Source organism: Mus pahari, chromosome 20, assembly GCF_900095145.1.
Source record: "Mus pahari chromosome 20, PAHARI_EIJ_v1.1, whole genome shotgun sequence".
In the NCBI taxonomy this organism is placed as follows: Eukaryota; Metazoa; Chordata; class Mammalia; order Rodentia; family Muridae; genus Mus; species Mus pahari.
Window position 1 is genome coordinate 37,000,615 of NC_034609.1, and position 13,737 is coordinate 37,014,351.

At 43.3% G+C, this 13,737-nt stretch overlaps 1 protein-coding gene across 1 annotated transcript in view; it reads right to left on the minus strand.

Moving 5' to 3' along the window:
- The window catches only part of Adamts18 (ADAM metallopeptidase with thrombospondin type 1 motif 18), a 151,257-nt gene that overhangs the window by 37,250 nt on the left and 100,270 nt on the right, over positions 1-13,737 (minus strand). Inside the window, exons 13-16 of the mRNA XM_021220096.1 lie at positions 8,077-8,249; positions 3,441-3,571; positions 2,364-2,487; positions 1,490-1,734 (exon numbers count right to left, since the gene is read on the minus strand). Coding sequence (XP_021075755.1) covers positions 1,490-1,734; positions 2,364-2,487; positions 3,441-3,571; positions 8,077-8,249 — 673 coding nt within the window. The remainder of the gene's footprint in view (positions 1-1,489; positions 1,735-2,363; positions 2,488-3,440; positions 3,572-8,076; positions 8,250-13,737) is intronic.

Below are 13,737 nucleotides of genomic sequence, written 5' to 3' on the forward strand. Positions count from 1 at the left end.
TCCCCCCTCCCCTCTCTCCTCTCCTCCCCTCTCTCCTCTTCCTCTCCTCTTTTCTCCCCTTCCTTTTCTTTTCTTTTCCATTCTTTTCTTTTCTTTTACTATTTTATCCCCAGCCATATACCTGTATCCATTTACAGTTAAGTGAGGTACCAAGTAGATGCTCAGAGTGTGAAATGTAGAAGACCTCAATAACAGCTTCAAACACTGCTATTTTCATTTTCAACCTCCTACCGTTCTGGTAAACCTAGGGGTTCATTCAGAAACCATCAAAAACATCATGTAAATCCACCCAGAATAGCTTATCACACACTGCATCCCAACTCCCACCCAGGCCAAGAGTAATCCCGTTTTCTGCCGCCTTCACCAAGGACACGCCAGAGGCTGCACCCGGTCACCACCCACTTTTCCCCAATGAGACCTAGTCCAGCTGACCCAGGAAGCAGGAAAACGAACAGGAAGCTTCAGTTTATACAGAGGAAGGATCTGCCCCTGGAAAGAGCTTTGTTGATCACAAACTTGGCCAAAGTATCCCAAGAGGATGGTGACACAGTGTTCTGAAGGAGCAAGGGCAGAGACGCTTCCTGAGCATGCCAAGGACACAGTCAATGCAAATCGCTTAACTACACACCAGGGGGCTAGAATGAAGTAGAGTCCTAGGCAAAGATCATCAGCTAGGCTCCTGGCACCCGTCTGAATACCCGTTCATAGTGACCTTCTAGTTGCCACAGATTTGTGTCTGTTGGGTATATTTCAATGATCCTGCTGATTCAAGGGCAGACAAGAGGCTGTGGCTGAGGTACATAGGTAAAGTCCATGCCTGGCATATACAAGGTCCTGGGTCCAATTCTTAGTGCCAAAAAAAACATTTTAAAAACCATTTGAGTAGCAACTGTCCCTGAACAGCCCAGCTCCCTGTTCCCAGAGCTTCTGTACCTTTCCAGATCCACCGTTACAGGTTTTCCTTAAGCAAGGTTTACCACATGAATGGCTTAGCTTTTCTCAGCATCTTGGATGTGAGGTAACATCCTGTGCATATGTATTTAGAGAAACGCTGGCTGTGCTCATTGCTTCTATGGTCCATTCATATGTTTTTCCTTCTTGTTTTTAATCTCGGGTTGGGGGGAGGGGAAGCTACAACCTGCAAAATTATGACTGAATGCCAGCTGACACCCAGGTCAGCAATTTCTCTACTATAAAGCCTCCTCCTGACAATGTTAGAAATAGCCACAATGGGCTCACCGAATGGTGGACACAATGCAGAGTCATCTGATGAGTACTTTTGCATTCCTGGGTACTCCTAGGCAGGTGAAGTGGAAGAAGACTCCCATTTAAATATGAAAACCTTCTAAGTAGAGTTGCTGACGACCCTCCCCTCCTTGCACTCTGAAAGGCTGCCCTATCAGGAAATGAGCTGAATGGGAGAGTTTTCTGAGTCTCCCTCAAGTTGTTGCCATGCCACAGGAGGCACCAGCAGCAGAACCAAACTTACTTCAAAGACCAGCGTCTCATTCGTGGGTCCTGGTGCATATAGTCGTTCTGGGCGGTTAAAGGACCGCTGGTATTCAAACGTGGTCCCTGCGAAGGTGAAGTCCCCAGGCCAGTCGATGCTCCACCCCCCTGTGAGGTAATACTTTTGGCTGAGGCTTCTGACAGCAAGATAGCTGGAAGAAAGCTGCAACTCCTGAATCTCAATGCTTCGGGCCCCAGCGGGGATGGTGACCACAGGGTAATACTCTAAAAGCACACAGAAGAGCATTCCACATTTAGCACTGTAGATTGGGGAATGGTAAGTGGACATGCACTGACCATTTTGATGGGGCCTTTGATTCTAGTCAATTCTATTTAATACAGTAAAAAGCCCAATAATTTCTTTTTTCTGTTTTTGAGATTTACTCTCTCTCTCTCTCTCTCTCTCTCTCTCTCTCTCTCTCTCTCTCTCTCTCTTTTCTCCCTGTCTATCTCTCTCTCCCCCTCCCTCCCTCCCTCCCTGTGTGTGTGCTTCTGCATGCACACATGAGTGCATGTGTTTCTGTGTGTACCTATGTGTCATAGCGTGCATGAAGAAGTCAGAGGACAGCTTTGGAGAGTCAGTTCTTCTCCCTGTCCCCCCCCACTTTGGGTTCTGGGGTTCAAACTCACATTGCCAGGCTTGGTGGCAATTGCCTTCCTCTGATGAGCCATTTTGTGGCCCTACTCAACATACTTCTGAGGTACAATGCATAGATGAAACCACTCACTCATAGGTCCTAAGAACCTTACCCTGTGACAAGAGCTACCACTAGTGTCAGGTGAGCCAGGGTCCCCATTCAGAGGCAGAAATGGGCCACTGCCAGGATCATCAAGGGAATGGCAGTGGCTCTTACCGTTTGCTTTGTGCTGACTGAGGTATAGGCCCTTATAAAACTTGCAAGTCGAGTTATCGCCTTTGCAAACACCACATGCATCAGAAACCGCCTTAGAGCCAAGTTCATGGTCGCATCCCACTGGCTATGATGAACAAAAGCAGGGAAGAATCAAAGAGGAGTAAGCCTAGTGGTGAACACTAACAGATGGGGGGGGGGGGGGCAGCTCGGCTAAGGTGAAAGCCATAGCCTTAAATCACACTGGGGCTCAAGGACTTCCTCTGGGACTCTTTGTAAATAAGACTTGTAACTCATTCTTCAAAAACTTTCATTCATGCATATGGAAGTCTCCCATACATCTCCTCCCATCTTCATGTCTTCTTTCTCTGGTATATTATTGTTGTTTTAACCCACCGGTTCTAATGAGTGCTGATCTTATGCACAAGGAAGTGTAGAGTCAACCAATGGGCTACAGGCAATCTACTGGTAGTCACCTCCCCCTCTAAGAAAAGTGACTCTTCCTCTGTAAGCAAATGCATAGTTGGTCAAATTGCATGATGGATCTGAGGCTTAGATTCCAGCTCTTGGAAACGAGAATAAAGAGTCATGGGCTATTACCAGATTTCTGGGCCAACTGTTTGAATGAAGCATAAAAATGCTGAGCTGAACCCATTCAGACTCACTCCATGCATGTGCATATATGCACACACATGTATACGTACATATACACAAGCATAAAGAGGCATGTGCCTACACATCTATATTTATACACAAACACATATATGTACAAATGAGAAACTACCCATATGCATAAAAATAAGCACAGGTACTTGAGACATCACGTCATTTCTGTCTTTAATTTTTAGAGCAACACAAAAGTAGCTGTAACTTACAAACATTCTCTATGCCCAGAAGTGGCTGAAACAGAAAATGAAGGGGTCTTGTGAAAGTTAGAGAGGGGCTCAAAGGTGCACAAGCTCAGCTGGATGCCTGACCCATCTTCCCTATGTGTATTGTAGGGACTCCCTCAACCATCCTCACAGCACTCGAAGAGACATCAGCCTGACTGCACACCCTGGGGCAGAAATGTCCTCTTACTTCACAAATCCCATCGATGCAGACATCGTTTCTGTGTGGGGAACAAGGTGTCCCATCTTTCACCTTGCCGGACATGGCGAAGAAAAACTCGAAGTTCTCTGCCTTGCAGTAGAGTTTACATCGATCTTCCTCTAGAAGCAGAGAGATCAAAGGACAGGATCAAGACTAGCTTGGGTGCAGAACAGTCTGGCCACCAGAGAGAGCAATTAAATCGACTTAGATAGTGATTGTGAGCAAAGGAGATGGCACCCGATATAATTTTGTTTGTGAGCATGGCCGTGGGTGTGCACAGAAGACTGAATATTTTTCAAAAGACAAATCCCATTCGAGAGCTCACACGGAGCCAATTAAATATTGATATCTAAGAATTGTGAGCAATTCTGTTTCGTTTGAAAGAGAATCTCACTATGCAGCCATGGCTATCGTGTAAGTGCCTATGTAGATCAGGGTGGCCCTGAACTCACGGGCATCAACCTGCCTCGACCACTCAAACACTGAGATTAAGACTGTGTCACCATGCCTGGCTCGGCACCTAAGGATTTGGTATTCATAATCTATAGGAATCAAAACCACGTACAGGGTTGCTGGGGTGTGCAACATCCTCCCTGGACTGTAAATATTCCAGACTTTGTAATGCCTACAGGTGATAAATGGCAGCAAATAGATAAAGGGGTATCTTTGTATCTTAATTAAATTTTCATTTTTACAAACAGTTCAGGTTGTAGTCTAATGATTTGGTTTGGGATTAGATCCCCTCAGAAACGTAAACAGTCTGGAAAAAGGTATTATAGATCAACACACTTCAAAAACAAAACTGTGTGGTCTACAATGTTTATAAACGATATCAAGTCGAAATGTCACAAACAGAAAAACCAGAAGCTAATACTAAAGGTAAAACCAGTACTTTTAGTTGACCATTGAGCCCCTGGGAAATTTCTAGTATCATAGGAAAAAGAAAAAAGTATAGTTAGAGAACTCTTATTATCTGGAAGGAGAAAGCAAGCCAATGCCTGCGATAGAGGCAGCTGTCCTTGGCCAGCAACTCCAGATGACATTTCTCACATGGGACCTTCTGTAGGCGACACTGAGTGATATCCCTAACAACAGTTTCACACAGATGTATAAACAGTTCACAAATAGTCCTCTTTTATAAAACCCTTCAATAGAAGGCAAACTTAAAACTTATATGTGAAACAAAATATATTACCATGGTTAAAATATGTAGATGTGTGGGTAGATAAAGTGGTTTTCTCTCAACTACAGTGTCTTTATTTTTCAAATAACAACTTTATTTAATACCTTCTAAGTTCTATAAATGAGATTAAGGGGGAGGTGGATGGTGTGTGTGTGTGTGTGTGTGTGTGTGTGTGTATGTGTGTATGTGTGTGTATGTGTGTTTCTCTTTTGTATTACTCTCAGGAATTAAAAAGTTCTAATAAAAGCTTATTATTGCTTAGCTTTTGGTCTTTTATTTGTTCTTTTTTTTTTTCTAATATAGATCTCCAGGCACAAACTTACCTTTTAAAAAGAATAAAAAAGAGTTTTTGGGTTTTTTTTTTTTTAAGTTTACTGCTCATGGAAAGCTCTTCATTTATAACAGAGACTTTCCCCATTCTTTTGGTTTGGCTTTGTTTTTGAGACACCCTCACTGCATAGCCCCAAGCTGGCTTCTGATTTCTGCTTTATGTTACTTACTTTTTAGCATGAAATTCACAGAATCTAGAGTCACCTGGAAGGAGGAGATCTCAACTTTAGAGTTTCTCAGATCATATTGTCCCATAGTCATGTCTTCTAGAGTGTGTCTTGGATTGATGATTGATATGGGAGGACCTAGCCCACTGTGGGTAGCACCATTCCCCAGGCAAGTGGATCTAGGCAATATAAGAAAGCTAGCTGAGCATGAACTAGAGAGAGTCAGTAAAAAGTGTTCCTCTGTGGCTTCTGTTTGAGTTCCTGCCCTGATTTCTCTGGAGGAAGGACTGGGATCTAGAAGTATAAGATGAAGTGAATCCTCCTCTCCACTGGGTTTCTTTTGTTAGGGTGTTAATCCCAGCAATGAAAAGCACATGAGGACCTATCTGGTTCATCATCCCAAGGACTGAAATTACTAGTGTGTGCCATTCCATCTGGTCTTCTGTTCATAAGCGGTAGGAATGTGCCAGATTTTCAAATAGTGGTCAGTCTCCTCTGATTCTAAGTGTCATACACAGAAGAAGGTAAGAACAAAAGACTCAAATGTGCTGTCTCACGCTGTGGAGACATTGGGCCCCGAGGCAGCAAACTCTCACAAAATAAGTGACTCAAACTGCACACTCCCTTGTTAGCAAAAATCTGCACTGTAAATAGTGAAGCTACACTGAAGCCCAAAGCATTTTCCTAGCTACTGTCTTTTCTAGCTTCTGTTTACATTTCAGCACAGAACTCAGCGGGTAACAACAGACTGCATTAGTGTGACATAGGATGAAACGAGTCACGTGTGAAGGTCAAAGAACACACAAGAAGTCAAAGGACAGACAGACAGCAAAGAGGAGGACACAGAAAGAACTATATATGAGAGAGGTGTGTGTGTGTGTGTGTGTGTGTGTGTGTGTGTGTGTGTGTGTAAAAGAGAAAATGCAGTTTTAGATGCTAGAATAGGGCAATTTGATCTATCCCATCTGTACAGCGTCTTTCTCTGATCATTACTCAATCCTTTATTGAATGCCTATAGTGATAGAGAACTTATCACTTACACAGGGATCATGTGTCCCCTTTGGACAACTAATAGTAATTCATTCATTCCAAACGTTATAGCTATTAGCTGGGTATGGGAACACACATCTGTCATCCCAGGATGGAGGCTAAAACAGGAAGACTGGGAATTCTAGGTTAGCCTTGGCTACAGAGTGGCCCCCTGTATCATACAACAAGACAACAGCAAATCCCTCGCCTTTCAGTGTAGACTAGCCTTCTTGGAGGCTGTGGAAACAAAACATATTGAAGATGTACCAGCTCCTCCACCCTATAGACCCTAAACTCTTGTAAAAATAATACAGAAATGAATACACAAAGAGACAAATGAATAAAGTAATCTTGAGATTGGAAAGTTGGCTTCGTGGTTAGGAGTGCTAAGTACAAATGACCAGAGTTCAGTTCTCACCATCCATACATGGTGGCTCACAGTGGTCTGTAACTCTAGTTCCAAGGGATCTGTACACAGACATGTGTGCAGGTAAAATATTCATACATATGATAAAGACAAAAATTTAACAGTAAACTCATGTTCAATTATAAAGCAGGACAAACCCTTCAGAGAATTAAAAATGTCAAAAATAAAAATAATGGCTAGCTGTCTCTGAGAAGCTGAGATCTTAGGAAATTCTGAGCTCTAATATTAATGTGTCCCTTGAAACAGGTTCAAGTAAATCTAAAAACACCTCAGTTTTATTTTTTAAAACTTAGATCCTTTGTGTGTGTGTGTGTGTGTGTGTGTGTGTGTGTATGATAGTAAATATCCACAGGCCTTCCATTATTTTTTCTGAAGACAGAGCTTTCAAAATATTCTCATTTGCTTCTGTCCTTGACAGTCTTAAGGGAAATGTCAGCAGTCCTGGATCAGCCAAATTGGTATTGTTCAAAGCTGTGCCATCTGGTCCTAATATCAGGTAGGTCTGTTCACTATGGTTCTGTAGGTACAGTAGCTCTCCTGATGCCAACTGACAATACAGGTTTGGATTTCTTTTTTAGAACAGGGACAGCCATCAATTGTCAAAAATGTCACACCTGTTCCCTTCTGTATGCAACCAAGAGTCCTGCAAATCTTTCCTCAAGAAAGTTAGGATGAGATCTGATAAATATGGACAATACAAAGATGCCAAGAAACACATGGACTAGTGATGGCTTACTCAGCATGGGTAATAGAACGGATATCAGCATTTCCATAGCAACTGATACAAATGTTTTGTTAATTTTTAAAAAGTCAAATGCACCTTGGCACGGTGGCTCACACATATAATCCTGGCACGCAAGAGGCTGAGGCAGGACGATTGCCAAGAGTTCAAGGTCAGGCTGGGCTACATAATTCAGCCTGGGATATATATTAAATTCTAGGTTAGTTTCATCGAAAGAATGATACATCATTCCAAAGCACCTCTCTCATGTCTCTCAAAGTCAAAAGCAAGCTATAACTTTCAGTTATAACAAGTATGAAAAGTTCTGAATAACTTTTTATTCATTCTGTGTGTGTACAGACATACATCCTTTTTACAAAAAAATCTTCCTGATATTTCAATAATCTAACTTGTCTTTTCCTAAATATTCTGTCTGCAGGGCATATGTATATGGTTTCATGAGTTTTCAGTCTGGACAACTCATACCAATTTCAATTAATAGCCCTGGGAGACAAAAATCACCAAGCTGTTAACAGTACATTTAGAAATATAAGTCTTTTCCAAACAAACAGATCCTTTCGCTCACAGACAAGAGGTATCTTCTTGGGGGGTGGGGAAGACTGTGCAAAAATAAAGAACACCTATGAAAATTGATAAAACACCGTACCAGGACAAGGCTGAGAAACAGAAAATAAGCATGGAAACTGTGTAGTGAATTCGCATACTATCTACAGTGAGATACTGGAGTGTCACAGTGACTGAGTTACCTTCAACTTTTGTATAGGGTTTCCAACGGTACAACCATCCCCGGAAGGGCTTGTTGTTATACTCTGCACACTGCTGGGCACGGAAATCCAAGCTATTCTCATGACAAGGGCTAATGTTGCACAGCTTGTAGATGCGGCTAGATCCTGGACAGTACTTGCCACCATACTGAGGCCTAAAAACAGAATTCAAGAATTTCAGAACTAAGCACTCCACTCTCAGCCATGGGGGCAATAATGCAGGAAGGGACAATTGAGGAGAGCATCATTGTGCTATGGGCACTTATATCTAGCTTATTACACAATTGGAAACATATGTCCCATGTCTGGTTACTTCCTGCTACCATGCAGACATAACTAATCAACCACAGAGCTCCTTTTTTTTTCGTTTTCACAGAGACCTAATGTAGCCTCATAATTGCCATATCGTTTTTCATCATACTGGAAGGCAGCTGCTGCTGTGTTTAATTGTAACTGGCACATAAACCCAAACTCATTTCCTATCTCTGACCCAATTTTTATGTTCTAGAACTTGAACAACTGATGACAAAACTGGTCTTGATACTTCATGTGTCAGAGACTCTGTGATCACAGTTAGATCGTCTCTGCAACAGGTTTCTGGTGCCATATACACACACTGTCTGCAGTGGCATCTAAAACTTCAAGGATAGATCTGCCCTGTATCTCCAGGCTCCCTACCCTGACTTTCCATCATATCCTAAACATCTTCCTGTGGTTCTCATGCACCTGCTGCCATGAAGATCACGGCGCGTAGAAGAAGGAAGAGAAGATCTTATTTGCCACATTCTCCAGCCTGAAGCTAGCGCTCTGGCTATCTTCCTACACTGATCTGTTTAATTCCAATTGATTCTCCACTCTGAGGGGGAGAAAGGACCCGGTGGTCATCAGCATAATCACCTTCTAACTTTGGTAGCTGGCTGCTTTCCTGCCAGGCACAAAGAGAAGGGGAGCACAGGTCCCAGGGTTGAGAGTCTGACGAGGATGTGAATAAATGTAATCTCAACAGTAGGTTCTTAACATCTTAGCGAGAGCAAATTCAGATTGACAAAGGCCAAGAGGAAAAATGAAGAAGACAGGCAACTGCAAATTAGTACCGTTCCCACCAGACACTAACCTCTCAGCCAACTTACCCTGACACAAATACTTTCCTTTGCTCTCCCAACCCACAGCTTTCTCCAGAGCTAATATTCAACCATGGGCCACTTCATGGAAAAGTCCACTCCCAGCAGGTAATATGAAAGGAGACTCACGGTTAATACATTGATGTGATTAAAATTCTTTTGTCCCCATAGGGAAAGACTTGCTATACAATACTGCTAGATTCTATGCCACAGCATCTTCTAGCATCCTCTTGAGATCTCATGGATGAACTTCACAGACACAGAACGAGTCTCCTGGCCAGAGTGACATTTTTATGCCCTTTCAAAACACTCTGAGCAAATGGCTTAAATGTGCAGTCCCCACAGCGCTCCATCAGATCCCCCTAAGACTTCTCAAATGATCATTTGTTAGGCAGTTAGAAAACCTTAAGTTGTATTATCACGACCCCAATATGCTTTACAAGGAATATTAAGACAAATTCTCAGCTTAAGGCTTTCTCTCTGAGGTTTTTAAATGTTGGCTACACTTGGACCGCCCATATTAGTAAGGTTAATGGCTATCCAGTGTGTAACTTTTCCAATCTGTAGAGTTTGAAAAGGGGCCTTAGACTCACAGACAGATGAATGTAGGTAGACTACATCTAGCACATCAGTGAAGGTTTCACCGTTCAGTGGGACAGTGGGGCTGAACCCCAGACCTTTGGACTCTGTCCCAGACTCTCTTTCTTGTCACCTAGGATTGCATTTATCTGAGCAAGACAGGCCCATGGGAACTGGTACAAACCACACGGGAACTGAGAGAAAGATCCAGTAAGCCGAGTGGTTAGAGACCCAGCCTTAAGCACTGGGAGAGCTATGCATTTAATTTCATGCAGTTTCAAAAACTGGCTCAATGTCCTTGACTTTGTAGATGAGTTAAACTATAAATATTTTAAGTAGGTCATTCTCTCAAATTACAAGCCACACTATGCTCCCCGTGATCGGAATGCTCAGATTTCATTTTTCATTATGGGATAGAGTCAGGGTAGTCAAAGCAAGGACTGCCAAGAAGTTCAGATTCCCTGTCAAGTGTTCCAACCCAAGCATGTTCTCCTGCCTGCCGCCTTTTATTCTGCTTGAGACCCAGTCTCAAAAGGTAGCACAAAATCTTCCCGCTGATGGCTTCTGAATGATGGATTTGAGGGCCTGCATGGCCACACCTGGATGTCTGTGGTGTTAGCATGAGGGTGTAGATAAGTGAACAGAAATCTTTTGCATAACATCCTGCCGAGTGGTAAGTTCTCTGTGATTAGAAACAAAAATAGAGGCAGAAAACGAAGTCTTAGCACATGATATTGTATTATAAAACAGAACTGTATTTTTGTCTTTTGCATCAGTGAATGTGACCAGAGATGCTTGTAGTATTTGTTGGTTATAGGACTATTAGAATCACTGGGAGAATGTTGTTAGTGTACATGTGGGCACACATGCATATAACAGGATTCCCTCTACATTTTCTCTTATAATCTCTTATATTCATATTCTCTCTCTCTCCTCCTTTCCTTCCTTCTTTCCTTCCGTCCTTCCTTCCTTCCTTCCTTCCTTCCTCCCTCCCTCCCCCCCCCCCGACAAGGCTTCATGTATCTCAAACTTGCTACATAGCCAAGGATGCATTTCAATTGCAGATCTTCCTGAATCTACCTCCCCAGTGATGCAACTCCAGGTGTGCCACCATGCCTGGCTTCTGCAGTACTAGGTAGGAACGGAAGACAGAGAAAGTTCTCATACATGATGCGTTATAATGTGTGTTTTCCAAAGGAACTAATGTGCCTTTTAGGAGACCCTACTGATGTTGATAATTGAACCTGGAAATGACTATCTAGAAAAATGAGACCCAAAGTCAGTTCAATGACTATTGGGAAGCCCCAGCTTTCTCTCAAACTCCCTGGGCTAGGTGGCATTAGAGTGAGTGGTCTATAACTCTTTGCTGAATAGACTTGTACTTTAGGAAAGTTCTAGAATATCTCAGCATATTGCTGTTAATATTTTTGAATGACATCCATAAGAATATCCCTAGGCCCTGTTACATACAGCATGATGGTCTGGTAGACAAAGAAGCAAGAGAAATGGTAAAGGGCTAAGCCAAATGTTGGGCCTTAATTTGACCTTGACATTGTCAGTGTGATACCCAAGCAGGTGCTGATGCTCTGAGTGGAGTCTGTTGTCTCTGTTGGTGACAGAAATAAGACGATGTAAGGTTGGAACTGATGCACTTGGGAGCAGGGGTCTGGAGAAGAGTTTTGAAAGGCTCTTGAGGTGTAGCAGAATGCCACAGAAAACAGGGTGTGGAAGAAATAGAAACACCTGCTTTAGACAGAGGAAGCCGTCAGACCTCAAGCTTGACATTGGCTGTTGTAGGGTCAGATGGTCTTTAAACTACTGTAAAGCTAACAGCATTGGTGAGTCTACAAATCAGCCTTTATTCTTTTATTAAAGAAACCACATCCTTGGAAGAACCTCAGAAGATGAAGTAGGAGCCACCTACTGCTTCTCTGGGGAGAAAATGGAATGGGTCAAGCAAAGAGCTACAGGCAGAACCAAATGATAGAATTTAGCTGGAAGAGAAAAATAAACCAGTAGCTTCAAGTTAGAAGAGTGAGAATGAAATAGCTTTGCTCTAATAAATACAGTTAAGAGCTGGTATAGAAGAACTCAGTCAACCATGCTTGGATGGGCTGATATCCATTTGGTTTATTTGTGGCTTCTCCCTGAGGAAGAGGAGAGTGTGTTCCAATTATCCTTGCTCTCATTTAACATGACAAAACTCCACTGAGTGGAAATAGTTTAGTGATGAATTCTTTCGTTTGGAATCTCTGAAACCGAGATAGGCTATTTCCACATGCAGCGATCTATCATCTATAAGGAGAGTTCTCAATCCCATAGATATGAGAAAGGTTTTAATTTAAATCCCAGGGGCATCTTTCCTGCACTCCACTGGCAGAGAGCTATTACTTAGGTAATTTCTTTCTTGCTTAGAAAAATATTGAGATTATAAAACGTGGCCATGTATGAAAACCAGACCCAGGAAATATGCTACAAAACCCAGAATAGCGGAGTACATCTGCACAGTGATTTCTAGGACCTTGGCTGTAGTTAAAGTATCGGAAAGTTTGTTTCTATAATCTGGTGTAAATCATGAATGGGTATCCAGCCTTCTTCCCGTTCTATTTGGGTATTGAGTCTGAGGAGTCCAGGAAGAGATACATTCTACTCCTTTTAGGACAGGTGGCGATGCCTGAAGACATTTCAGTTTGTTACAACTTGGGAGAATAGAGAGAAAGCAATCCCATCAGAACTAAATGCCAAGATGCCATAGATGCTGAAAATCCCACAATGTACAAAAAAAGCCCAAAGGGTAGGGAGATGCTGAGCACGGAAGGAAAGGCCATCCAGAGACTGCCCCACCTGGGCATCCATCCCATATACAGCCACCAAACCTGGACATTATTGTGGATGCTGGGAGGTGCTTGCTGATGGAAGCCTGATATGGCTGTCTCCTGAGAGGCTCTGCCAAAGCCTGACAAATACAGAGGCAGATGCTCGCCATCAACTATTGGACTGAGCTTGGGTGTCCCCAATGGGGAAGTTGGAGAAAGGACAAAAGGATCTGAGGGGGTTTGCAGCCCCATAGAGGGAGCAACACTGTCAACAGGCCAGAACCCACGGAGCTCCCAGGGACTGGACCACCAACCAAAGAATAAACATGGAGTGACCCATGGTGCTGGCCAGATATGTGACAGAGAATGGCCTTGTTGGACATTCGTGGGAGGAGAGAGACCCTTGGGTCTGAGGGTGTTCGATGCCCCAGTGTAGGGGAATGCCGGGGCAGGAGGACAGGAGTGGGTAGATGGGGGAGCAGGGATGGGATAGGGAGTTTCCAAAGGGGGACCTAGAAAGGGGAAAACATTTGAAGTGTAAATAAAGACAATCCCCACCATCACCAAAAAAAAAAAAAAAAAAAAAAAAAAAAAGTTATTGTAATACAAAAAGAAAAAGAAAGAAACAAAGAAACAAAAAAAGAAAAAAGAAAATACTGTGCTCCAATGGGAAGGGAAGCCCTTGATTCTGGGGAGGTTTGATGCCCCAACTTAAGGGGATGCTGGAGTGAGTGGTGGAGTGGGAGAGGCTGGGTAGGTGGAGGAGCACCTTCATACAGGCAAAGGGGAGGGGAGATGGGGGATGGGGGTTGATGGAATGGTAGCCGGGAAGTGGGATATCATTTGAGACTCTAGATAGGTTTGTAATTAGAGCTATGTGTGAGGCTGAGGGAGTTGGACTGCAAATTCAAGGCCAGCCTGGGGTAGGTAAAGAGTTCATGGCAAGCCAGGACCTTGTCTGTAAATACAAAGTTAAAGAAGATCTGAAAAGGGAGTTCCCTCAGGGGTAGGGTGCTTCACTGTTATGTGTAAGGCCCCCCTGAGAATCAATCCTCAGGGGAGGGAGAGGGAGAGGAAGGGAGAGGGGGAGGGGGAGGGGAGAGGAGGAGGGGGAAGAGGAGGGAGAG